At 38.9% G+C, this 26,354-nt stretch overlaps 1 protein-coding gene across 1 annotated transcript in view; it reads right to left on the reverse strand.

The window, feature by feature from the left end:
* ANKRD50 (ankyrin repeat domain 50) overlaps window positions 1–25,170 on the reverse strand; it is a 36,126-nt gene extending 10,956 nt beyond the window's left edge. The window contains exons 1-2 of the mRNA XM_010081479.1: window positions 24,600–25,170; window positions 4,023–4,252 (exon numbers count right to left, since the gene is read on the reverse strand). Coding sequence (XP_010079781.1) covers window positions 4,023–4,252; window positions 24,600–25,078 — 709 coding nt within the window. The 5' untranslated portion in view covers window positions 25,079–25,170. The remainder of the gene's footprint in view (window positions 1–4,022; window positions 4,253–24,599) is intronic.
* Window positions 25,171–26,354: the final 1,184 nt, after the last annotated feature.

Below are 26,354 nucleotides of genomic sequence, written 5' to 3' on the forward strand. Positions count from 1 at the left end.
AATTATCTTTTATAGACAAAATCCAACTCCCATAAAGACTTTAGAGTAAGATGAAACCACACAAATACATTTCAACCTCCAGTGAAAAATTAGAGGACAACTAAGATTTTCTTTTTTTGAAGCAATCTCACACCACTTATATTCTGGAATGTCAGCTAATGAGAAAAGGCTCAGCTGCAGATCAGGTAAGCGATTCGATTTAGGGATTCAGCAATGCGACTACCTGACTAGGTTCAATCCCCAAACAGTATAAGTCTTCTGGGTGCAGAGAAGATGGGTTCTGATTTTTTACTATACTGCTCTTAAGTTTTTACATTTTTGCTTATTTTTTAATTTTAGGAAACTCTACAAGAAAACAAACTCTCCGTATCTATTCAGACCAGAACCAGCAAATAGCAAAAATACAAGGCTTACACTCCCAAGATTTCTAATCCAGAATAACTTTGGATAAATGTAATCTCTTAACAATATCTGGCTGTCTGGAACAGGATGATAGATAAAAGCAAGACTGACGAATGAAAGATTGTCTGCTTTTGCCTATGGATATGGCGGTGAATGGAACTTCAGCTGCCTCTGAGCCTAGACCAAGCCCTTTCATGTACATTTTGGATTCTTCTTACTGTAGTCTCCAGTATGTTTCCAGTATTTAACACCAACTTCACAGAAACTACGGCTATCTGCATGGGTTGTACCACACTGGTGAATTCATGCCTCACGCATGAGAAGGAACTCTTTGGATGAAGAATGTCCGTTTTTAATTGCGGCCAGTGTTTAAGCAACTCAGATGCCACAGATATTTGGTTTACGTGTGTAGCAAAAAATAAATTAATTAAATGCCTATTAAAAAGCCTCTTTAAACCAATAAATAAAGCATCTTCTGTCTACTTACTGATGCTGTTAATGAGAAACTATCTGCTTTTCACTCAAACTTACCAAAAGAAAATTGCCTGATTTTCAAATGCCTAAGTTTTTAAACTAATATATCTAAAAAAGGTATTTGGTTTTGTAAGGACAACTGTTATGCTTTCCAGATTTAGCCTCATTTCAGAAGAAGCATTTTTATTAGCTAATTAGCTGAAGCATAAAAAATTTTTTAAAAAAGTGTTCTGTGCCATTTTTGGGTTAGAGGGCTTTTTCAGTTATTGAGCAATATAAGGAAACTTTTTCCAACATTATAATACAAAGACTGGAAAGACTGTGTTTAATGTAGCTGCTTGACTTTCCACATGTGTAGCCAAATGATAGCAAATGGTGATGTGGGAGATAATGTGGGCAATTATGAGTGCCAGAAAGAGAATAGTTAAATATAGGGAAAAAGTCTGTAAGAAAAACAAAAAGGCTTGATGTGGCAGCTGGTGACAGTGCGCACACACAAGAGAAGGCAGGAGGACACGCATTATCTGCTCTCCTCCTTTTTCACTCAGTTGGCTGGCTTTTGCTCACTGTGGAGGGTGACCGCAGACTCAAGCAGGCATCATTTTACATTTGGTTCATATTTTTGAGGTTAGTCTTTGCAGCCACAAGAGGCAAAACCTTTTTTTTTTTTTTTTAAATTAATGAAAGCTGAGAATCTGAGTAAGGGGAAAAATCTGTAGCACATTGTGCTACTACAGAATTTTGGAATACACAGCGGCCCAGAACACAAGCTGCAGCAGATGCAGGCACAACTATTCAACTTTCATAGATCAGTTACTGACAAAAGTGAAGGAACAAAGAAGACCAGAATAAACACCTCTTCTCCTTTTCTCATGCGTAGAGTGGTAGGGATGATGTATTCTTCACTAGCAGCGGCAAGATGACAGTGGATGAAAAAGCTTGGACTCTCTTCCACGTCACCACTATTTTTGGCTAGAGAGATGTTGGCAGAACTCTCATCTGTACTGGACACCCAAAAATGAGCATTGTCAGGACCAGGCCACTGCGGCATGCCTGCTCCCAGTCATTGATAACACTTTCTGACACATAGGTTTAGCTCTGACTTCAGGAGATTTCTGGAGGAAGTTTTCACTGCCTGAAAATTTTAAGTGGAATCTGATATAAATTGATTGTAAACAAATAAATATTGGCTAGAATATATTTCATATCATACTCTATTTCTTTTAACAGAAAAAAAACCCTATAGATGAGACTCATTTTCCTAAAATGATCCTAAAAGGATTCCAATCTATTTTACTAAGATAGAGTGAAACTGATTTTATTTTTTTCCAAATTAAAGAAACACATCTGAAGAAAATCTACATTGATTCTATGATCATTATGGTTGCAAACATTAATTTGCTGGGAAACTGGAAGTATTAGAAATTCAGTGCAATAGTGTCCCAGAGTGCAGTGCACATTATATATCATTTATGTCTTCGGTCACGAGTGCAAAAAATACATATCGTTGATCTTGAATTCTGCCTGCCCACCAATTAAATAGCTTTATAAATTGGCTCAGCTAAAAGTAAACATTAAAATAACACAAAGGAGGAGAAGAGTTCGCCCCAGCAGAAGTGTTAATGACAGTCTATCCTCTTCAGGCCAGAACCAAGAAAAAAAACAAAACAAGAAAACCAAAACACAACAGTATCTCAAGTCTGAAGTTGCAACATATCTGAAGTGAACAGAAGCTTCAACCATGCTCCTCACATCCTCACTACACCTTTCACAAACTTGAACATTGGCTGTAAACAGGAAAATCATCCAACAGTGTATTAAGCAGGCAACCGTCACGTTGGCTGTAAAGACAGTTGTCTTCATAGTGGAAAACACACCACTTCCTTCAAATAGACCTAAAATTGCTTCTCAATTTTCTCCAATTATTTTGGGATTCATTCTTTCTTTGCTTTTTCTTTACCTTTTCCACAGTGAAGATGGGATTATAATACAAGCCAACTTCCTCTATGCTATTCATCAAGTCATTCTCTGTGGAAATGAGAAATTAACTCATTCAAATTAAATTTATTTTAAAGACATATCCATTAGTTCTGTTGATTTTTCCTGTCAGGAATTCCATCTGGAAACATACTTCGAAGACGGCAGCAATTTTTTAGGACTAGTCTAAAACATTACGTGATTCCATGGAAAGGAAATAAAACTGCTCTGACAAAGTCTTGCCTGTTTTGGCAATGACAACGTATCTAATCAGCAGAGCTTGGACAAAACTATTCCCATATGAACGCCCAAAGGAGCCCTGTGAAGCCACCCCAAAGTTTCCTTTAGTTCTTACATCCTCTCAAATACCAGTGTTCATGTCTGCCACTGATTAATACGGTGCTTCATTCCAAAATGCAATTATCCCATTGACCTTTTGCCACTGTGGAAGCCAGCAAGCCTATGGGTCCATGTTCTATAATCACATTTTTGTTCTAATTGTTGCCTTAATACACACAGGCTTTATAGATAAGCTTGGAATCCAGTCTAGATACTGCCCTTTATTAAATTTCAGAGAACTTCCAGTAACGATGTCATTATAGTGAAGCAATGTTCTCGGGACACAGTAAAGACTGGATGAAGAAGCTGTAATGAATTTTTTTTTACTGAGCAACCTTTGCCAAAAGTACACTCCAAGAATCCACATCTACATTGTTAGCCTCTCAAATTCCACCTTCAAAGGTTATTCCCCCCTTTTTGAAAAAAAGGGGAGAGATTTTAATGGGAGATGAAAAAAAAAAATCTTTAGAGGTGGCAAGGAATGAGTGTATGCAGCCGACATACTTATGTACTTACACATCACCTACACTTTTTCAAAGCTTTTTAAAACTAGCAAAGCAAGATGAAAACTCAGAGCACCCATATTCTTGGCAGATATATTGCAGATATATTGCAGACATAATTCACCTCTAAAATACTTGGTGGATTTTAAGCTTTCTATAGCCATGAGTAAACTGAAACGTGTGTTTCTTAGAATGACCGTTTCTGTGAGTGTCATTTTTTAGAATGAAGAATGCAACAGTGCTTTCAACCAACACCAGGGGTCTTGTAAATCCTACCTCCTAGTCACAGGCACAGGTAACAACACACTGCCTATGCTCTGTACTCACCTGTAAACATTTTTGTAACAGCTTTACTCTGCTTGCGGGCAGAACACAGGAGGAGAAGCCAGGGAGGGAAGAACTCAAAGTGGGCAGCTAAAAGCTCTGCTATTGTTCCAGATAAACTTGTAGAAGTCTGTTCACCCTCGGCAACATTACAGCCCTCGTCAACTGAATCTATGAGCACGAAGAGGCTCTGCTGAGGCGGCTTCATCCCCAAGAGAGGGAGCAGAATGCACCTGTAAGGAACACAAAACAAAACCAGTATTTTAAATCCATTTAACAATACACTGACTGTCACGCAGCCATTCAAGTTGATCAACTTAAATGGCAAAGGTATTTTTAAACAGTCTAAGGATTTTTTAAAATAGTTACCACAGAAAATACTGAGGTAGGCTGATCCAACAAACAGATAGTTTGAACAGTCAGTGATGTAATTCTTACTTAGATAATATTCATTTTTAAGGAACTTATAATTTATTACACCATTTTAAAGTACTGTTATGTTGTTCAAGGCTCATCAGAAGACTTGAAAAATGTTGCTAAGAAAGCAGCTACCTGGCCTAACATTTAAGAACTTCATTACTATTGTCTCTGCCCAAGCTGTTATTATTGCTTATCAGAAACTAGAAGCAAAGAACAGTTGGTCATGAAACAGAAGTCTAAATAAGAGACATATGAAATATCAAAGCTCAAAGAGTTCAAGTCTGAAGGAAGAATAGTTTGTATTGCAAAGAACAGAATTTCTGTCATACCTCCACAGACAAAATGCAAATTAATTTAGTAGCAGACTGAGGCACTTTGTAGTGACTTTGATGTATTAAGTTTTTACTCACAGCGAAGTTCCTATTACTAGAAAAGGATTATCTGCATCCTCGGAACACTAACATCTATACCAACGCATCTGACTGCGCAGCTAAAAATCTCAAATTTGCATGTATTGTTGCCACCCTTAATGGTACTCCTTAAAAATATCCCCAACTCTGCACTTACATGTATCTTTAAACAGCAAACTTACTGAACAGCTTCTACATAACCATCATGTGTCTATCTGGTATTTCCATGCTACGCTACTATTTTTTGGGAAACTTCATAATTATTTAGGCCCATAAGTTTCACTGACTAAATAATCTCTAAATACATTCAGCAAGTAAACTTTGACTAATAGTAAAAAGATTTAGAAAATTAAATGAGGTGAGAAAAACATGTAGCTAGCAGTTCGCTCTCTTTTGTAGACTTATTTGCATGTGTCTAGAAGGTATGCACATTGTAAGTATTTTTTGTTTTACTCAAGACCATAATAATCTTTTTTCATTTGTTTTACTGATATAAATTCATTTTCAGAAGACTTTGGTCAAGACATTATTACCTACCAAGCATTCAAATTGGAATATAGGCAAATCTTGCCTGTTAATGGAAGAACACAACCCACTTCAGAAATTATTTGAAAGCACTGCTAGTGGAAGGTTTGTTATTTTCTGGCTTTTCTGGCTTTCTGACTGAGAAAAACGTAAAATGGAAAGAGAGAGGTGCACCCTTCATGTCCGACAGTAACAGCAGAATCTAGTGGAGCAGACTAAGTGATCTATTACCCTTGAAGAACTTTCCCCAAAGGTATATAAAGGAAGTACAGAATACTTGTGTTCTGAAAGTATCCAGTATTAGATGGACTTTAAATCCCTAATACTGCCCTCCTCCCCCCTTTTTTTTTTCCAGATTCACAAGACTATTTAGAATCCTTTGGTACTTCTACAGCTGGTTACTCTTTCAGAAGATGCCTAAAGTAAAACTAAAATCACTGTTCACTAAGCTGGGAAGTTAAGCAGCTACCAATTTACAGAACAGGAAATTAAAGTAGCCAGAAGGTTAAAATTACTTTCCAAAGTGATGCCAATCCCACAATGAAAGGAGGCAGTTGGAAATGGCCACATTTTCCACCCTTTCCCCACCAGAACGCCGCCTTGCCCTCTCAGCTATTTCTGTTAAGGCATTTTCCCTGCAACATTTCTTTTTCTATCAAAACCAATCCCATGGCAATGCCTTCTGCAGCTTAGTTACACACGGCGTGAAAAAAATACTCCCTTTTGTAGATTTAAATGCAAAACATCATTGTTTCATTTGATACCCATTTGCTTCTGTACTGGAAGGAACGGTGAGCAGTATTGCCGTATTCACCCTCTCCATACCATTTGTAGTCTTCTGACTTTATCCCAGCCTCCCTGAGCCATTTCTTTCCAGGCAGAAAAGTCCCAGCATACTGATTGTGCTTCATAAAAAGCTATTCCACAGATCCTTGTTTCCCTGTGTTCTGCTTTTTTCCACTTCACCACACTTTCATTTCTGAATCATAACATAACTTAAATTCCACTAGGAAAAATATATACACACGCATATATAAAATGAGGCACAACGACTTCTCCCAGCTTACAGCAATAGTATTAAAAGTGTGGCATTGACAAGACACTGATAAGGTTTTCTCTTAAAGTGCCCTTAGAAGGAGTTTCATAAACTCCTGTTCCTTCTAGACATTTTATATCTCTTCAGTTCAGAGTAGATGCCAAATAACATAATAGTGAAACTTTTCAGAGACGGTAAGTGCTGTGCTAACTTCCCAGCACTCACACCATGTTTACCTCCATAACGTGACTTAGTAATTCCACTGCCCTCCAATTTCTTGCTTGCACAGGAAAAATCACATCAATTGACACAGAACTAACAATGTCTTAAAGTACTTCCGTAAAGGGTGATTCATCTACAGACTGTTGTACCAGATTGCTTAATTTGCAGAGTGCCACTCAAAAGACCAGAAGTTGATTTTCCTTATCTTCTGAAAGGATAACCACAAACAGCTTTACCTTTAGAACTTCTATATTCAATACAGATACAAAAGTGGTTATCATTACAGAAAACTTCTGAAATAGAAATTGTGACTTAAAACGACAAAACTAATTAGTCAGTAAAAATGCAAAATCTCTATAGAGAAAACAGTACAATTAGGTATTTTAAATGACGGAATTCATTTCAATGGCAATGTAATGCAATGGCTTATTTATGCAGAGCAAAGACGTTTTACACGCTCTCTAGCAAATAAGGAGTCCGCAGAACAATGAGCCATCCCACACAATTCTTCAGGATTGCTACTGAGTTGACTGAAGCCACACAAACACAATTTTCTAATTTTCCACATACGGAAGGAATACATACAGGCTATGCTGAAGTTCTGCTTGTGATTATCATTGAGATTTTTAGACTGGATCCACAAAAATACCAAGACACAACAGAACAAAGCAGAAAGACAGTGGTGCTGTCCACAAAGGCTGAAAAAAGTGTAACAGTGGAATGCACATAATGCACATATTTGCTAAAAAAAAAAAGAAAAAAGAAAAAAAAAGAAAAAACACAGGCAAATGCATAGATGTCATTTAACAATAAGCATTTCTAGGAGCAAGAGCAGCGATAAGTCCTAGTTCCCTATGAATGTGTCCCTCATATTTGATTGTCTCTGGTGTACAGGAAATACAGTTACATCCCCACTTAAATTATTTGATGCCTGTTACAGCATGAACTAAACTTATCCCTATAAAAGGGCTCTCTCTTCTCTATCCAGCTGCTAAGCGATCACTACAGATAAACACACAGAATAACTGTATAAAACTCTGCTCCTATGCAAGCCAGAAGCACAGAAATAAAGAAGAAGAAGAAAAAATTAAAATCAACTATTTGTCAGAATCCAAATCCAGCTCATTCTGGTTTGAACCATGTGCACCATCATCACTCTCAATGTGGCCGGATCTGCTGGTTGGGTTGTATTTTTTGCTGTTGCATTTTGTCAGGTTGGAAAGAACAATCTCTCATTGGCAGCGACGCAAGTTAAAAACCAGCACTACAGGACACGAGCACAGGAAAAGTAAGGCAAGCTTCTCAAAGTGATTTTTAAAAATGGTGCTAAATGCGCTGAATGATGTTTATTGCTATGTCAGGTAAGGCTCCCCTTATGCTCTACTTCAGCTCACTTGTCTCCTCCACTCTGTTTACAGGAGTCCTAAAATTTTAGGAAGCTGGCATTCTCCTGCTTGAGTTCAGCAGCACCTCCCTGCAGAGATCTCCATCAGAAGGTGTTCTTTCATAAAGACTATTTTGCATTTCAAAAAGGAAAGCAATATTCACTGCTAGCGAGACAGTTCCTATGCGATATTTACAATTACATTAATATTAATGCCTCTATTCTGAGTCATAAGAAACAGTAGTGCCGGTAGGCGATCACACAGAATAACAGAAAACAGCTGCAAACTCCGTCAGGATTGTAATTCCTTAAAACAAATCCTTGAAGACTGTAAACATGCTGAAAAAATGTATTTATAATACCTTGGAAGAACAGCTTTGGCGATTGCTAGTAACACGATGGAGTGGATCAACTGATGGCAGCAACTGAGGTTACACTGAGTTTTACCTGCATTTATTATCCTATTGGCAAAAACTTGCCAACAGAACTTCATAAAATATTCACCTCACATGACAGAGACAATGCTGTGCTGTCCTCTGTATGAGATCTGGATGCCTCAGAGTTTACAAGGAAACTGCTCATTTGTCCATTTGATCTAACAATTTTTGAAGACTAAAGTTACAGAAGAAGACACACACACATATATATATATATATAGGATGGATACTTTTTGATATATAAGTACACTTAGTTTAACAATGTTTATAATACCTAGTTTATAACAAAATAGACAATTCTTCAAGTACTAGTCTCAATCTCTGGAAAAGCAAACAAGCATCTTCCTTCTTACAGGCGGTTTACAACAACATGACACATCCCAGCAGTTTACCATGGAATTTTTAAGACACTTCCATTTATGCTGTATCAGATAATACAGAAAATGCACTACATAGAGAAACTGTGAATAAGCCAACTCTCTTTACATAATGTTGTAGTAATTTTTTGCCTGCAACATAAGTAGTAGTGGGAATTTTGCCTAAAAAAAATCACACAGAGACCTAGAAAAATCCTAACCAGTAAGTGGAACCGAATCAGGTGCAGCAGAAGTTCCACCTTCCCTAGCCCACAGCTGGGGGACACCCAGGGAAGAAGGCAGCTCTCTGGGGCAGTTAAAAGCTGGAGGTGCTTCATGACAGCAAAATGGGAAGGAAATATGTTATAGAGACATTACAGAGGGCAGCCCATACCACTGTAAGGTATCTAAGGACACAGGTACCTAAAGGGGACAAATCTATTTGTAATGGGGTTTCCACTACTTCCACGAGCAGTGGAATACAGATAAAAGGTTTATAATGTATAAGAATAGAAGACAAAATGCAAAACTCCACATATTTTAAATCATCTGTACTTTAGAAATTCTCTCAGGTGACAGCAAATACCCCGCCTTGCCTCACGAGATAAGAGACACATGTTCATTTGTGTATTATAATAAACTCAGGATTGGTTAGTGGAGTATAATCCGTTAAAGCTGTCCCCCCACAGTTTCAAATTTGCATTTAAAAGAGTGAAGCCAGTGCAGATAAAGCTGTTAAAAGATTGTCAGGAGTTTCAGCACAGACAGATGTATGCCAGTGGCTTAGTTTTTCTCTGTTGTTTTCCAAACTCCCTATGAGACACAGGTCACAACAAAAGAGGAAAAGGTAAATTTCACTTCTAATAAAATTGATAGCTCCTGCTGCTCAGTTGATGAAATATTACTTTCTTTCTAAGAAAACCTTCGGCAGATGTATTCACACAGAAAGAAAAACCAAAGCATCTTCACAAATTACTTGCAGTACTGTTTGTACATCAGGGAGTTTTACTTTGTCCTATGACGAGGCATTTATGTCTTACAGATGATGACAGTAAACCGTTTATTCACCTCCTCGCAATGCATTCTGGCTAATGATTAAAAGGGAAAGTCTAATAGCCAGGTACAATAGCTGCTTTCTGTACAGTACCAGCCCCATTCTTGGCACTATATATACATGCACAACACAGGCTTTTGCTTCTTACCAATCACCCAGCTGCTCAGACTGGTCAAAGCATCCCGAAAAACATACACACAGCACCCTTAACTGACAGTGGCAACACTCAAGCAATACGGGGGCTGTGAAGCATAGGACATGTCTACACTTAAATTGGAAAAAAACCCCAAACCAACAACCATACGGCTCAGTGTGGCAAAAGTGGCACTACCCAGGGTGATGTGTGCACACCTGCGTACATAGCAGTGATTTGATCAGCTTACTGAGGTGGTTGTTCTGCAATTTTTCAACATGATGAAGTGTACTACAAACGATTATGACTTTCTGACAAAGTGCAATGCTGGAATTCAACACACTCATGGACTATAGTACAACACAGATTACTGTTTCTAGTAAATGACTTATTTACAGTCTGCACAGAAAGAAAAACTGGCTCTAGCAGTCCTACCCAACTACAGGCAGCCTGATGAAGGGAGAGGCAGAAAGCAGAAAAGAAAAAAAGTCCCAAGAATCACCTATTAGGAAAGCTCTAGGTATACTACATGGATGTAAATCCAGGGCCTATTCTCTTCACAAGTGGTGAATTCGGAACAGCAGGCAAGTCCTGTTGTGCAATTCAGTACCTGATTTTGCAACCTGAATTTTATCTGTAATTGTAAAGCTGGCTTGTAGTCCCACAAGGAGAGCCCAAAAGGTAGCCCCAGGGCATCAGGCCAGACAAAAGCAGAGTTGATCATAGAACCAGCACCACTGGTCACACACAAACAGAGCATGCTAGACCCTGTGTACCCATTAGAGACCTCCTACTGTGTCACACAAATACACAGGGGATGTTTGTCCACAAAGCATTGCCAGTGGATCTACTGGTGGACTTACTCTAGATCTCAGAAAAGAGAAACCTTAAGAGCAAACATTTTGGTGTAATAGTGGGACTGCCTACAACAGTTTGCAAACAACTCAGCTATTATAAAGGACAGACAACTGTAGCTGAAAAGCATTCACACCTGCTACCGTGAGCAGGTTGACTCACTTTATCTCATTTTAAATGCAATAGATTTGCCATATGTGCTAACATATACAATATGTTCCAACTGCTCAGAGCCTGACATACAAAAACCTGTGTTCCTACCAAAGACAAAAAGGAGAGTACAGGAAACCACGCAAACACTTTCTTGAACACCTAATATTAAATAGCAATTTATTCTACACAAATTCTCCCAGTTCTGTTTTTTAGTGATGAAGAGGTCATCTAGTCCCCTTCCCCGCATACAGACAGATAAGCTCTACACCTGTCATCCCTGAAAAACACTAGTCTAAGGCATTCCTAAAGACTTCCAGTGACCCATACTCTGGCTCCCCAAGCAATCTATTCCAGTGCTTCAATATTCTTATAATTGGGAAGTTTTTATACTCCCCCCTGCCCCATGAGTCTAAACTTAACCTGTTTTCTTGCCATTTAAGCCGAGTACTTCTTGTCCTATTACTTTGGTCCCATGCATAACACAAGTCATTACAAGGAAGCCAGTAGCATCCAAAATTTGTAACCATTTCCCTTTACACAGCCAGCCAGACCATTACAGAACACACTAAAAAGAGAGAGCTTAAAGCCATTACCCATCCTCCTGTCACTACACCCCCTGTCAAGAGTCCCTCCCCATCTCTCCTGTAGCCCCCTTTAGGTACTGGGAGGCTGCTATAAGGCCCCCCCAGAACCTCCTCTTCTCCAGGCTGAACAACCCCAGCTCTCTCAACCTGTCCTCATACGGGAGGTGCTCCAGCCCTCTGACCATCTTTGTGGCCTCCTCTGGACTTGCTCCAAATGGTCCATGTCCTTCCTGTGCTGGGGACTCCAGAGCTGGATGCAGTACTGCAGGTGGGGTCTCACCAGAGCAGAGTAGAGGGGGAGAATCACCTCCCTGGACCTGCTGGCCACGCTGCTTTTGATGCAGCCCAGGACACAGTTGGCTTTCTGGGCTGCAAGTGCACATTGCTGGGTCATGTTGAGTTTTTCATCCACCAACACCCCCAAGTCCTTCTCCTCAGGGCTGCTCTCTATCCATTCTCCTCCCAGCCTGTATTTGTGCTGGGGATTGCCTCAACCCACATGCAGGACCTTGCACTTGGCCTTGCTGAACTTCAGGAGGTTTGCACAGGCCCACCTCTGCAGCCTGTCAAGGTCCCTCTGGATGGCAGAGGGACCTTCCCTGCAGCATGTCAACTGTACCACACAGCTCAGTGTCATGGGCAAAGTTGCTGAGGGTGCACTCGATCCCACTGTCCATGTGGAACGCCACCTGGACACTGAGCCATTGACTCAAATTCTATGCACTGGATATCCATTTGATATCTTGGAGAAGCTTAACTTACTTGGTCTTGCTGGTCTGGTAAAGTAAAACATTAATATTTTAGGAAAGACATGGTTTAGAGGTGTGGGAATCTCAGTTACTGACAACTACTATACTTCACCAAAGCATGCAAACTTTTAGATAGACAGGATGGTCTCATAGGGTAGTTCGTAGGTAGTTTTATTTGCAGTCCATAAAAGATAACACTTCTACCAACACACTTTTAGGTAGATATGACACAGGCAAAACTATTATCACATGTAGTATGTATCTTTTATTCACAGATCTTCCAGTACCTTTAACTTCTTTAGTTTATTCTAGAACCACTAGCAAGTGCAGACCATACAAATCAATTTCTAAACAAGCTGCTTTTTTTTTTTTTTTTAAACATACCAGTTATACAAGTTATCCCAAGAGATCTTTTAGGGCATTTAAATCAGCCCTGACTGTGTACTAATATTTCCAGTTCTGCTTTATACTCCATACCTTTTTTCCATTAGTATAAAGACAACTAAGGCATTTGATTAACTACCTCACTTTTCTTCTTGGTCCATCCCATGGCCCTATATGAATAGCCCCTTTTCCTCTCCTCCTCCAGCCCCCGTTTTTGAGCCACTGTCTAAGTTTCTATCATTTATATTTACCCCTGGGATTTGTCATCCACCAGGTGTTGTTGAAAAGCTCTCTTTTATTAAAATAATAAAAAAAAAGTATCACTGCTTTTCTCTGAATTAAGCATGAATTAAAATATCATTGTCTGTTTCCACAATTCAATCTCCTTCTTAAAAATAAAAAAGAGAAAGGTGGAGGTTGTCAAAGAAAGTACACTTTACATCAAATGCATTAGATGAAAGCATCAAATCAGACTCACTGAAAACTATTATTAGTTGAAATGACAGAATTACCTATACTGCACCTTGTTTTCCATACGTTTAAAGTCAGGATAACAACTCACTTTGTAAGTATTCAGAAGTCTGTGGTTGAAATGCAACATGTAGGAGTGGGGTACCACAATAAGAAAAACAAGCTTATATATGCAACAGCATGTATTAAAATTGCGAAGTTAGTTTTAAACCATTTGTGAAACCAAAGGTTCAGCAAAGTGAAATATACAGTCTTTTCAGTTTTCCTTATTAACTACCTGGTTCCTTAGCCATAAAACCCCTAATATTCACTTGTTAAACAAAAATATATCTTCTTCTATGAGTAGTGTTATCTGAACACATTAGTATACAACTGAATCAAAATTCTTGTAGCTTAAGTTGTATTATTCTACCTCTTGGAGACAGATGAAATTCATTTCTTTCTTATGTCTCAATTTATGCAGAGCATAAACACAACTGCAGAAACACATATTGCTTTCCATGTATACGATTGTATTTGTTGACATGAGAGAAATACTAGCCACAAAGCAGAAAAAAAAAAAAAACCTCCCAGATGAGACAGGTAGAAAACTGCACTGAATACATTCAGTGGTGTGGCTTTTGTCAGGCTGCATTCTAGGTCACTGCCCAGCCAGCCCTACGTTCTGTTATTCCATGACTGTGTAACAGAAGAAAATAGCATAATGCACACGATCCAAACCCAGCCACCATTCCATTACTATTGCAGTTCAGCCTGACAGTCCCCAAATGAATTAGATTTTTTCTATGCATTTGATTTCAAAAGAAAAAAAAAATACATTACTGATTGGGAAGCACAAAGAGAGGCGCTGCAGTGGCTATTTTAGCAGGAAGGTTCTTGAATTGCCTACTTGGAGGAACCAGACTAAAACAACAATATACATTTTGAAATCTTGATCGTTCCCCAATGAAGTTGCTATATACCTGCCTTTCTCATTTCTTGCACATCACCATAAAGAACCTCACACTTGCAACTGTTGAACTGATTGCAGGATTATGCCGTCCAACCTCATTTTCAGAAAATCCTCTGCACAAATACAAGATGAAAAGCTGTTAAGGTTTTACCTTACTAGTCAAACACTTAAGACAGCTTTCCTCCTATGTTTGCGTTACCACATACCTTTTCCCATCTTATTTTCTGAAGTAAAAGGGACTATCCTAACCTTTAATTGCCTCTTCAACTAAGACAGTGCAACAGATGGAGCAGCTTTCACGTGTCCCATTCCAAATTATTCTCCCATACTCCCCAAAGTAGAATCCAAAGCATATGTTCCTCGTGCATCATTCTGGGTCCATATAAATCACTTTGTGGTTTATTTTTCTCCCTCGACCCAAGCAGATATAATTTCTCTTAATTTGACTGTAAATCTCCTATTGATCCTTTCTGTATCTTCTCTGTAATTTACTTTAAAAAAAACATTGTTAGGTTAGAATCAGGTTCACACGGTGCTATTATCTTACAGTGGTGATGCATTTAGCTTTGGAACTGATTCTATAGCTTTATAGTTAGTAAGATCTATTTTTAGCTTTAACTACAATAGAACAAGTGACAGAAACTACATTCTGTCCCCCCTGCAACAATTTATACACAAAATGGATACTGTGGATGGTAACTTTATCATAATTTAAAATAGAAGGAGGTACTAAAGGACAAAAGGGCTCCTGAAGTCACAAAAATCAAACTTAATGTGATTGTGCAGTACCTGCTACAAATCTTCTGGGGAAAAAATAACCTTTTTTCTTCATTTTTTAAGAGAAACTAAGTGGAATGAAGCGGAAGCAAAGGAAATGGCAACACTCTCCAATACAAAATAAAGAATCTGAAATTAAAGTGATGCATACAACTGTCAGCGGAAGGCTGCAGAAATCTGGAAAGTTTACCAGAGTGTTTCTAGACTAGTCAAAACCAAGGTGTGTCAGTAACCTTACCACCATTCATACCAGTGCAGCAGTGAGGCAATTTACAAGCTTGTAACATTCTGAAACTCTTTGCATTGTTGACTACTTAAGTTTCCATTTGGTAGACCAGGCAGAGTTGATACTCCTTTGCTAATTTAGAAGCATATAGGACAAAATTTCTCTTATTGCACATCAGCTGCACTTTACCTACAAACAGAGCTTTTTGCAATGTCCTGTTAAACTCTACTTCATGAAAGTGTAGAAAAAGGATAGACAGCTCAGTGCTTCTATCATGCTCATCATCACCGCAGGAGAGCTACTGTAGTTAAACCAAGGTTTGTTAATTAACTGCTTTAAGACGGAAATCATGTTGTAATCCCTTTCTTAACAGCTTTTCCTCATGAGGTTCATTCATATCTGCTTCATTACTGTCATCTCTATACTGCTGGTATTTTCCTTAACCAACCTAAAGCTTCTGAACATTTTTCTGTTTCTTCCAGGACAACTACACGATTCTTCAAGTAACCTCAAATAAGATGTTACCATGCACTCTTGCTCCTAATCTCTTTCATCTGCTAGGATATCACAGCTTCCGTCTGTACAGGCAGATACTCATCTCTCCTTCTCCACACATATACCACTACTACCAACTGTTATTAGTACATGACAAAGAAAAAACAATGATAAGCATAATTGATAAGCACCAGACCGAAAGTCCACTCACATATGATCCTCTATTCCCCTTCTTCCTCCCAAGCCCATCAACTCAAACAACAGTATCCAAAACTGAGCCAAGAAGTTTGATCACCTTCTATCAACAAAAGAGACTTTTTGGTCCCTGCTTTGTCTGAAGGTATACACAAACATGCAACACAGAGAGGACTTTGATTGTAATTGTTTTGCCCTGTTCACTCCATCAGCTATGTAAATTTCCCCATTTGCTTTATTTTCTTGATCTCATTTTCGTTCCTCTTTCATTTCAACCCAGCACATTTTGCTGTTGAGTGTACCAGCAACCTCCCCACCTGCATTCTTTGTGGCACCTCTTCTGCAATACCTTTGAACACCTATACGCAACTCAACCCTTATTTCAACAGAATTATCTTCTTAATTTTTTTTTTTTACAATCACACTCACCCTCTTCCCTAATTATTTCTTTCTGAGCAGAAAGTCTTCAATCATGAAGTGTTTCTACACTAACTTTTAGAACATTCCTAAAAAAGATAGATTTCTCACCATTCCCAGTGTATTGTACCCATTGTCACGCAGAAGAAACTGAAGCCTCTTCAATGCACTGCTTCGTTAACACTTTCAGAAGGCAGTATCTCACTACTCTTTTCCCAGTATAGTAGACCCACTAAATCCTACTTCACAATCCACCAAATCCTTTTCATTTTTTTTAATTAAAAAGGAGGAAAAGAAAAGAAATTTAAACCCTTCCACAAGCTATGAACATGTGCATAGAAAACTGGAGGGAGGGGAAATAATTAACAAGTGAGAATTGCTACGAAGGTCCATCTAACTAAACAGCTTATAGGAAAACCTGTAGGGTTTAAGACTGAGCCATATGGATTAAAGGCAAAATGTTAATGCCTATAGTAGTAGAAGACAAAAAGGCCTATGTAAGTTGTCATTCTTAAAATGCCTTAGGGAAACTTTCTTATGGTAATTTAAACTGAAAAGGTTAAAACCTTAAATGGTATTCTGTTCAGTCTGTACACTGTGCTTCCACACAATGAAAGAACATACAACTTGGCTCTTGCAGAAACACTAACTGTTACTATGTGAGCCCTTAACTCTACACATTTTAGGTTAAAGCCTAAAGAGACACATGCCACAAAGTACTTAAACTTCAGGCAACGCCCAACTTTCTAACAGTCTAGAAAGCACCAGAACACGGCATTTTCTATGAAACCTAGCATCAGTTAAAAGTCTAAAGCATCAGTTACACATTACGTGTACGTACTAGGAATCAGAAGCTCCATCAGAGTCAAGATATTCTCACAAGAGTGAGTTTCTGAAATGCCAAGTCATCTTCTGCAACTTCACTTTCACTGAACTGGAAACACAAGCTGAGTTGGCAGATTCTTTTTAACCTCTTGTGCATGCTCTTATAAAAATAGTTTCTCATCTCAGCCATGAACTGGTATGATTTGCTGTTGGTGTCCTTGATCACTTTTGAGTATAAAATAAATCATGTTACTGAATAATCAAAATGTAGACAAATGCTGTATTCACTAGAAGTCTCCATAATATAAATGACAAATATGAAAATACTTGTAAATTAACAGACTCATTCCAAACAAAAGTGAAAGTCAGCACAGAAACTGTAATTACTTGAACGGTTACAACTAGTAAGCTACACTGCAGATAGGCAGCACTGTCCCACACATTGACCATTAACGCTGTAGCTGCTCAGATCTTCACAGTACACCACCACAGAGGATGCAGCATTAAGCTTCAGCATAATTTTTTTTTTTGTACTGTTCCTTACTTCTTTCATATAGACTGTCTTGTTTATCATTTTTTTCATTAGATCTCGAAAGATCTTTTGATCTTGCAGATACCAGTTTGCATGTATCTGCTTCCTATAAAGAGTTGTAAAAGACTATGTGCCGTGAAGTCTGTCTGCTATTTTTAATATTTTACGTCTCTCACTACACAATCCCTTAAGTGTAAGTTTCCACAGTATGAGCATCAATCTGCTAGGGAGCTAAAGACTGTAAAACCGTCCAGTCTTTTTGGTGAAACCCACAGGAGTTGCACTGTTAAAAAAAAAAAAAAAATTTTGTTTAGCAGACTTTTTTGATTTAAGAAGTACCCCAGTCACTTGATGTTGAGGGTACATATTTTTGACACAGACTTTTTTCACCAGAAATTAAATACTAAAAGTGAACTGTGATTATTCCATTACGAGCAAGAACACAGCAGTGTCAGTGATAGAGGCAGAACCTCCCTTGCCAGAGCCCTGCACTTCTCCTTTGGCATGCTGCAGGTGCCAAGATCTGAAACAACTCATCGATGCATCACAGGAAGTCCCCACAAAGGTACCTAACACAAAACTACTCGATCTCTGAGCTTGTTTTTAACTAAAAATAGTTATAGCTCCTACTCCTATTCCTAACAAGCTGGAATTATTTAAAGATGAGATGAAAGAGAATGAAATAGTGTTCAAATACACAAAAGGCTGTCCCAGAAAGGAAAAATATAATCTATTCTCCATGTCTCTGGAGAACATCTTAAGTAGTAACAAGCTTAGATTACAGCAAGAAAAAACTGAGGTTAGACACATGGAATTTTTTGCTGATTAGAACTGTGAAGTGTAAGAGCAGATGAAGCAAGCATCTCTCAGAAACACACTTGGTTTCTTCTGCTTGGGGAAGGAGATGGACTTGATTTTCTGAGGTCCCTTTCCAAGCTTCTCTCTCAAGGTGGAAATCAGTCACTTGCACATTTGAACTTTACATGTGGTAAGTGAATAAACATACAGGAAGTTTAACAACTTTCTTCTTTAAAGGGTCTTGTAAATTAATTCATTATGCATTCAGATCTTTTTTCACATGAAGCTGGTCCTTGGCTTTGTTTCTACCACTTACAGCACTATGAAACTAGAGAGTCTGACAAGATCTATGTTCATACCCTCCTTGTAACCATTGCAAAGCTACAGCTACCAAAATTGTCCTGAAGCTGCAGAAGCAAAGGGGAAGGCTGTGTAGCAGTCCTTTCCAGAAGAAGGGAGAAGATTAGAGAAAAAGATGCAGGCTGCCTTTCAGTGTTATCTTTTCTTTCAATCCCTCCTACACTCATAGTAAAAACAGACTTTTAGTAAATTTATTTAATTAAAAATAAAAATAAAACCAAGAGAAAAGTAGCACGAATATCACACACTACCACTTCACCCCCTCCAGAGCTAAATGAGTATCGCTTATTTTCATAGAAATCACAGGACTTTGGGTGCCAGTAAAACGTCCAGAAATGATGCCCATTTCCTGCTTCTGCCAGCTGCCAACAGCAGCAGAAGCATGCACTGTGGTTAATGCACTAGCAAGGATAACTCAGAGTTTGTAGGGTAAAGTATCAAAAACTAACTCCTACTGCTTCCACGAAAGTCAGGATACTCTAATTTCTGGGCTCAGACATTAAAGTGGATTCGAAACTTTTTGTTAGCTAAAGATAATGCAAACATAAACAGTTAAAAGAGAGGGACAAAAAAAAAAGAGGGAAAGGAAAGAACTAAGCAGGAGCTTGCCTTCAACTTTTCAGATTTACTCCAAAAACCACTTAAGTTTTTGCAATTAAGAATAAGCTACTCCAGCACAGTGAAAATCTCACTAATTAATTGCTCAATAAAGCCTACACAATCTGTGGTAATTTTAATTCTGTTACTGGCTTCAAAGATTGTACAAGGAGTTCCAAAAAGAACAGCTTCTTCACACTTCATCTGTTACTGCACACAACTCAATTACTAAACCTGTTCCTTCATCTATGCTAAATAAATAGCAAGAAAAATGGCATTTCAGTACTGCAGACTTAAAGTTCCTGGACAACCATCACAGAACATTCGCTGAACAAACCCGTGTTTTTCTATATCGTCAGACAAACAATCTAGAACTTGAAATCAAATTGTTTCCCCTTATCATTTAGGTAAGGGTAAAAGCTCTCTCAGTCACCTACAATTTACAACTTTCTGATGATACACCATTCTTGAGGGAAACAGGGAAGAAAAAAGAAAACTAAATTAATTAGTAGCATGGAAAGCCACTACAGGTGAAGGGCTGGGAGGGAGGAGATGCTTGTTAGCACCAGTTGATAGTCCTAGTTTTTCACTCTGAATTCTGCTCTTATGAGATTTCCATCATATTGACAAATACCAAACACCAGAGGCTCAAATCTTTGCAGTTCTCCTCCAAAGAGGTAAAAGTAGCTTTACCTAGATAACAGCTATTGGCACAAGGTTTGTTGTGCTTTAACACTGTCCAAACCAATGACTCACACAAGAAGGCTTTCAACTTTAATCAGCCTAGACCCCTGCTTCAAACCTGCAGTCAGCCTAAAACCTCACATGACCTCTCACACATGTTACAATCAAGTCTACAGATATTCACATATTCTAGAGAACTACAGAACAGCTTTACTTTTTATATCAACGTTGCTCCCATTCCAATATAACGCAAAACTTCTGGGGCACAGTTTTCACTATATTCATTTTTCATAAAGAAGATAGAGCTGCAGCTTGAGAAAACTTCTATGAAGTTCTTATACAATCACAAACTTGTTCATCAGCTTTTTTTTTTTTTCTTTTAAACTGTCCTTTCTTGGGTCCCTACTGATCAGGGACAGCTACTTGCAGGTGAATGCAATTTCAGGAACGTGAGGAAGTGGAAATCTGAATTCACAGCTTAATTTTTTCCCCTGTGTAAATCTCTTTTATGAGATCATCTCACGTTAAAGTAATTGTATTAGATATACTCTAGTAATCAATTTTTGGGACACTTCACAAGTAAAGAAAGCACTTGAACATCACTGACCCAATTCAATATGTGAGAAATAACTATGTGAAAGGTCACAAGATTTGAAGTTTCTTGAACAGACATGCAGAAGGCAGCAAGAAACTTCATCTGCAAGTGACAGCAAAGGAGATCAATCCGCACCAACCTGCTGGGAGATGTGGAAATTGCATCGTTTTAGGGATTTATTCATTTCAGCAACTGACCCAAACAAATTCAAATTTTGCTTTAAGTTTGTACTACACCAACACACACTAAAGGTGAGTTGAGCACAAGCTTAACTACATTATGTTATTTAAGAGACAGCTGTTCCATCTCTAAGTTGTCTGAAACTGACTCACGAGCTCTGGTCATGGGTGTCTTTGAAACTCACATCAATGGCTGCAAAAGAAATCACCTCTGCAGGGTAAACTAGGTCTACACTTCCAGTATTGGCTACTTTCTAGGATGTGAATTAACCAAGCTCTGCCTCCTGCCACTGATCCTAACTGCAGCACAACCCATGGGAGACAATGTGCCTTCCCCTACTGTCTAAATCTGTTTAACATAATCTCCTTTGAAAAATGTAAACCAGGATCATAAGGGTAAATGTCTTTTTACAGCCTGGTTTGCACAAATTTCAGTCTTATCCAGGGTTTATATCAGAGATCCTCTATGTCCTCACGGCCTTGGATAGCTGACAGCCACCTGTATTCCTACTAATCACTGGAAGTATAAACTTGCAGCAACAAAACTGAAAAAAACTCCCATTCACAACCATATGGGAAAATCTGGGTTATTCTGATTTCAAGTTTTCTGTTTAAATAGGGAAGAATAGCCTAATAGACCTTTTCAACCACACACACATCTTTTCTTCCTACTTTTGGAGTCTGTAACACTCTTTGCCATTTCCTTTATATTTCCTGCTTCACTTTCACCTAAAATTTGAGTGTGAGGTTCCAGCATTCTCCCTTACGTTTAAGACCGGTTTCTGCCCCACCACTGCACAGGTGAGAAGTGCCCCAGCAGCAGGGCTGTAGGTAGTTCTTTCTCTCAGATGGCAGTGCAGCAACAAATGCTTGCTAAATATATTTGTATGCAGCAGCCCTTCCAGCTCTTCAAATCTGCAAGATCTGCCCCTGAAAGAATATTTAGGGCACTTTATAATCATATAAATACATGAGAAATTTTTAAGAGAAGACATTCACACAGGAGGTGAAAAGTCGTAACTTTCTGGGTTATCACCTGCACGTGTATCACTATGACCATCAGGGTTACTGAAAACCTACTGAAAAAGTGTTCTTTAGAAAAAGATTCACTACTTTGACTGATGTTACATTGTTTATAAACTGGCACATTACAAGGCATCAGAAAGTTTTTCTTTCTTACTATTTCCAGGACAATTAGCACAAAAATAGAATACTATAATCTTGTTTAGCAGCTATGAAGAGAAGCCTTTCCATTTTAGGCCATGAATACATAGCTGGGTCTGGAGCAGCCCTGCAAAGCAGAGCCAAAATTCGACAGTGTCTTTAAAGAAAGACTTTTCCCCTCTTCTACCGAATAATTAAAATTAAAATAAGGTAAAAATCAATGGATCATTGAAACGAGAGCTTTATGCTGTTTCAGTGCCTTTACACAACGTGAAAGGCGATCCGATGACTGTTAAGTCTTCCTAGAACTCATTTCACATTACAGCTTCCACTTCACAGAAAGCACATGCAAACACACCAGATCAGAATGCTGAAACGCTCAGTGATAAATCTCAGAAACCATGAAAAATACTAACTTATGTTTTTTTTAAACATTTCTTCCACGCTTGGTATGTTAACAAAAGTTCATCTACCCAATGACTGCGATATTTGTGGAGGGGGAAGGGGCTGCCACGTTCCTCTTGCGTGTGGACAGTGGTTGGACACAGGTGGCAGAACAAGCTCACCGTACTGCTGTCAACAGCCATCTCCTGGTCCCCTGCCACAGTGCTGAAAACTTAGATTCCCAGCACAGCACCTTGTCTCTAACACCTCATCTCCCTTAAATCTGAAATATGAGAACAAAGACCAGCTACCACAGCTGCTTTTGAGAGCAGAGCAGGGTAGGTGGGCAGCAAGGGAACACAGGAAGGCACAAAAAAAAAAAACCAAACCAAACCCAGAAACCCAAACAAAACCACCCCTAAAGATCCTTAACTGAAGCTGTTCTACTACAACGTAAGTATTTTTAGCATAATAAGAGTTCACAATCACAGCTGCAAAATTTGAGAAGGGGAAGACTAGTACCAGATGTTGTGTCATATTTTATTTTTCCAGTACAAAACCAAGAAACCTGTATATTGACCTAAATACTCAAACCCTGTATTGATAAAAAGCAGTTTTGTCTAAAAGGCTGACTCACAATTATCTTTTCTATTTCTATACTGCATTTTTGTCTCAAGACATTTATCTAACTCCTGTTCTTTGGAGTAAGGTAATCATGTTTAGAACAGAGGAAGGATTCCAGCTCTTGGAGAGAGCTTGCCTAGACTATATTAGTAAAATTTCCTTTCAATAGGTTTTTAATCACAAAGGGGCTCTTACTTACCAGATTAATCCATGTCCATGATTTTAAAAAACTGCCTAAAGCTAGATGGCCAGTCTGCTGTTCTACTTATAGACACTTAATTTCACCCAGTTTTTAGTCATTAGAAATTGAGAGGGCTTAACACTCCTGAAGTTAGGACCTTAATAGCTGCTAGAAGTTGTATCTTCACTCAGCAACAAAGAAAAAAAAAAAATCTAGAATTAGGCTTGGTTTATACTACTTGTTTTGTTTTAAGATACTACACTGAGAACAATGTAGACACGTATCCTGTTTAATCAGCAGGCAAGGACACAACAGCCATCAGAACTGGAAGGCTCTTTACACCACCATGACAATGAGCAGGCACCACTGTTCAACCCCACGACTTGTTTACCCACTCTTTGTAGTTGGGGGCAGGGAGGGAAGATAAAAGAGAGACAACACCACAAAAAGTTATGTCACTACACAATACTAAAGAACTTCTAATTTTCCAGGGAGATTTTATACTACCAACAAAATCCCCTGAAGCTCTGTTGCTAGAGGCAAGCCGTATTCTTTCTAAATTTTCCTTCACTGTGACCCAAAGGAATGAAGACCAAGAGACACATGCCCATGAAGGCTGTGCTCACGACAGCACACTCTGAGTGATCTATGGATATACATGCTTACACACACATTATTATAGTTTCAGAAACAAAATCCTCAGTGACATACTTAAGAGACTTTGGTTTGCTAGCAAACACTGAGTAAATAAATATTTTCATGCAGCTTAGATAGCTGACAAACCTTCTAAGGGGCAGGGTGAGCCCTTTTAACAAATTTCTGATCCACTCATCGCTTTGGAATAAAGTAGCAATAAATATTTGACATAATCTGTACATATTGTGAGAAGCAACATAAGGAGTTAATCGACATTTCCCTACCACATATTTTTAGACAAACATAAAACTGATGTGCTGGATCAGACCCAGAGATCCATTAGTTGTTTCCTCTTAGACAGGGCACAATATTGGAAGCTTTTGCAAGGGTCTGAAAAGGTCTGCCTCAGGCCTATGAAGAACAACTGCCCTACCTTTACGTCACATGAAGGCCACTGACCGCTATCTCCCACTCTGAGTAAATTACTTTAAAGTCTTTCCAAAACACCAGTTACAACTGAGGGTATTAGTATACAAGTGTAAATAAATTCACTATTAATAATAATTTTTGTTTAATAAGTAAATATTTATTTGTGTCAGCTATAAGGACAAAGTTGTATTTTCCCATGGTAGGTCTGCAAGCTCTGATAGAGATAACATGCCACGAAACAAGCATGTTTTAAACTGTCTGCATTGTAGACCCTTTGGAAGGAAGACCTAAACAGAAGTCAGTATTTTTTTTATCTGGGTTTTATTTTTGGTAATTTCTTTTTTAATTTGTTTTTACCTTTTAAATGCTTCAGCAGGGTTCCTCTCACATTCCCCAGGCTGCAAGAGACTTTGAATAGCAGGATCTCTTAGTTTGTCGTCATATCCCTGGATCAGTCCACTGCGGCAGATTTGTGTAACTAAACCTCTGATAAACCCTCCAACACAGAGTGTGTCAGAGTCTTGGGCCCTGCAGAAATGGAAGGCTAGAGCCTGGCGATGTAAGCCTCTTTGTAGGTTTGCAGGTGAGCTCGGCCACAGTAACTCAGTACAGAGGGCTGTCTTCCCACTCCCAGGCCCTCCTACCAACAATACACCCCAGGCAGCTCCTTTCCCAGAGACAACACCGGTGTTATTCCCAGAATTCGCTACAAGAGATGGTTTGTTGGCAGCACTACTGCTGCAGTTAGCTTTCTCCTGGAGGCAGTGCTGAAGCTTGTGGAAAACCCACTCCCTACAGTAGAACTGCTTTCCCTGCAGCAAGCTGGTTTGAGCCATTTTGTAAAGCTCCTTCTCTTGGATTTGTCATAAGCGGCAGGACACCGTCAACATCTCAGAGCAGTGAGACACAGGTTCATCTTGCACAGAAAAGTCTTCTGCACGGAACTTGACAGAGGTTAAGGTGATCAGTTAACCTTTCTCGTAAAACTTGACAGCGTCTTCTCAGGAAGGGTGTCACTCCATTCGTGTGCTTTGTTGTGATTAGCATAACACAATCACAGTTCAGCTGACATCGTGCAGCGGTGTCTGATACCAACGCTCAACAGTGCTTCTCATATGGCTCAAAAGTTCATACAGCTCCATGGCTGCATCTGTAGTTTATGCAGTTGTGTGTGTTCCCAGTGTACCGGGGAGAAAATACATCTGGAGAAACTGAGGGAAAGCCAACTTTCCAGTGTATACCAAATGCCTTTCAATTCTAGGCATTAATCTCTCTGGATATACATCCAGGAAAAGCTGTCCATAACAAAGTGTTCCTTCTGGGAATTTTATAAAGAAAGCGATTTTTCCTCAGAGTACTATACACATACCAGAAACGTGGATAAGTACCACTTACTAAGAAGTGGTCAGCTTGGACAGCAAGCTTTGCAGACTGTACACATCTGGGCGAGTGTCTGCGAAATGCTTCAGATTATGGTTTCTTATGCAGTAGAGACAACAGAGGGAAAAAAAATATGATTACAGCTTCTTATTTCAATACATTCTTAAGCGTCTTCTTCAGGAGCTTGGATTCTTACTGAACCTGTTCTCAGGTATCTTAATCGCAAGATGTCAGAAGAGACAACATCTTCCCCTAGAGCTCTGAAATAAAGAAGACAGCACTTTTAACCCTCCGTGCAAGTCATAATTCAGTCAATTGCAAATCCAGACAACAAAGGGTAACACCGAGGGCTCTTATTCTTTGTTTTTACTCATACTATGAAATCAAATTAATCTAAAAAAGCTGTTTTACAGAAATTTGTTGTTACCAGGCACGATTAGCCACATATAAAAAACATAACAAAAACCAACAAATAGATATGACAGTGGCCTCAAAACCACAGGAGCAGCAAGTCTTGCATTTTCTCCTGAGGACAACACAATACCCCCCTTTATTTCACAACCACTCTTCCTAACAAGGCTTCATCACCAAATTCTCTCTTCACCCATTTTTTTCCACTGCTAGCTACGGGGTTTTGGTGAAGTTTCATTCCCACGCGAGCGCTCCCGACAGCTCTCCGCACACTTCTTTGTTCGCCACTCACAGGCAGCAGGGCTGCGGGCAGACGGGGGT

Source organism: Pterocles gutturalis, unplaced genomic scaffold (genome assembly GCF_000699245.1).
Source record: "Pterocles gutturalis isolate BGI_N339 unplaced genomic scaffold, ASM69924v1 scaffold19826, whole genome shotgun sequence".
Classification (NCBI taxonomy): Eukaryota; Metazoa; Chordata; class Aves; order Pterocliformes; family Pteroclidae; genus Pterocles; species Pterocles gutturalis.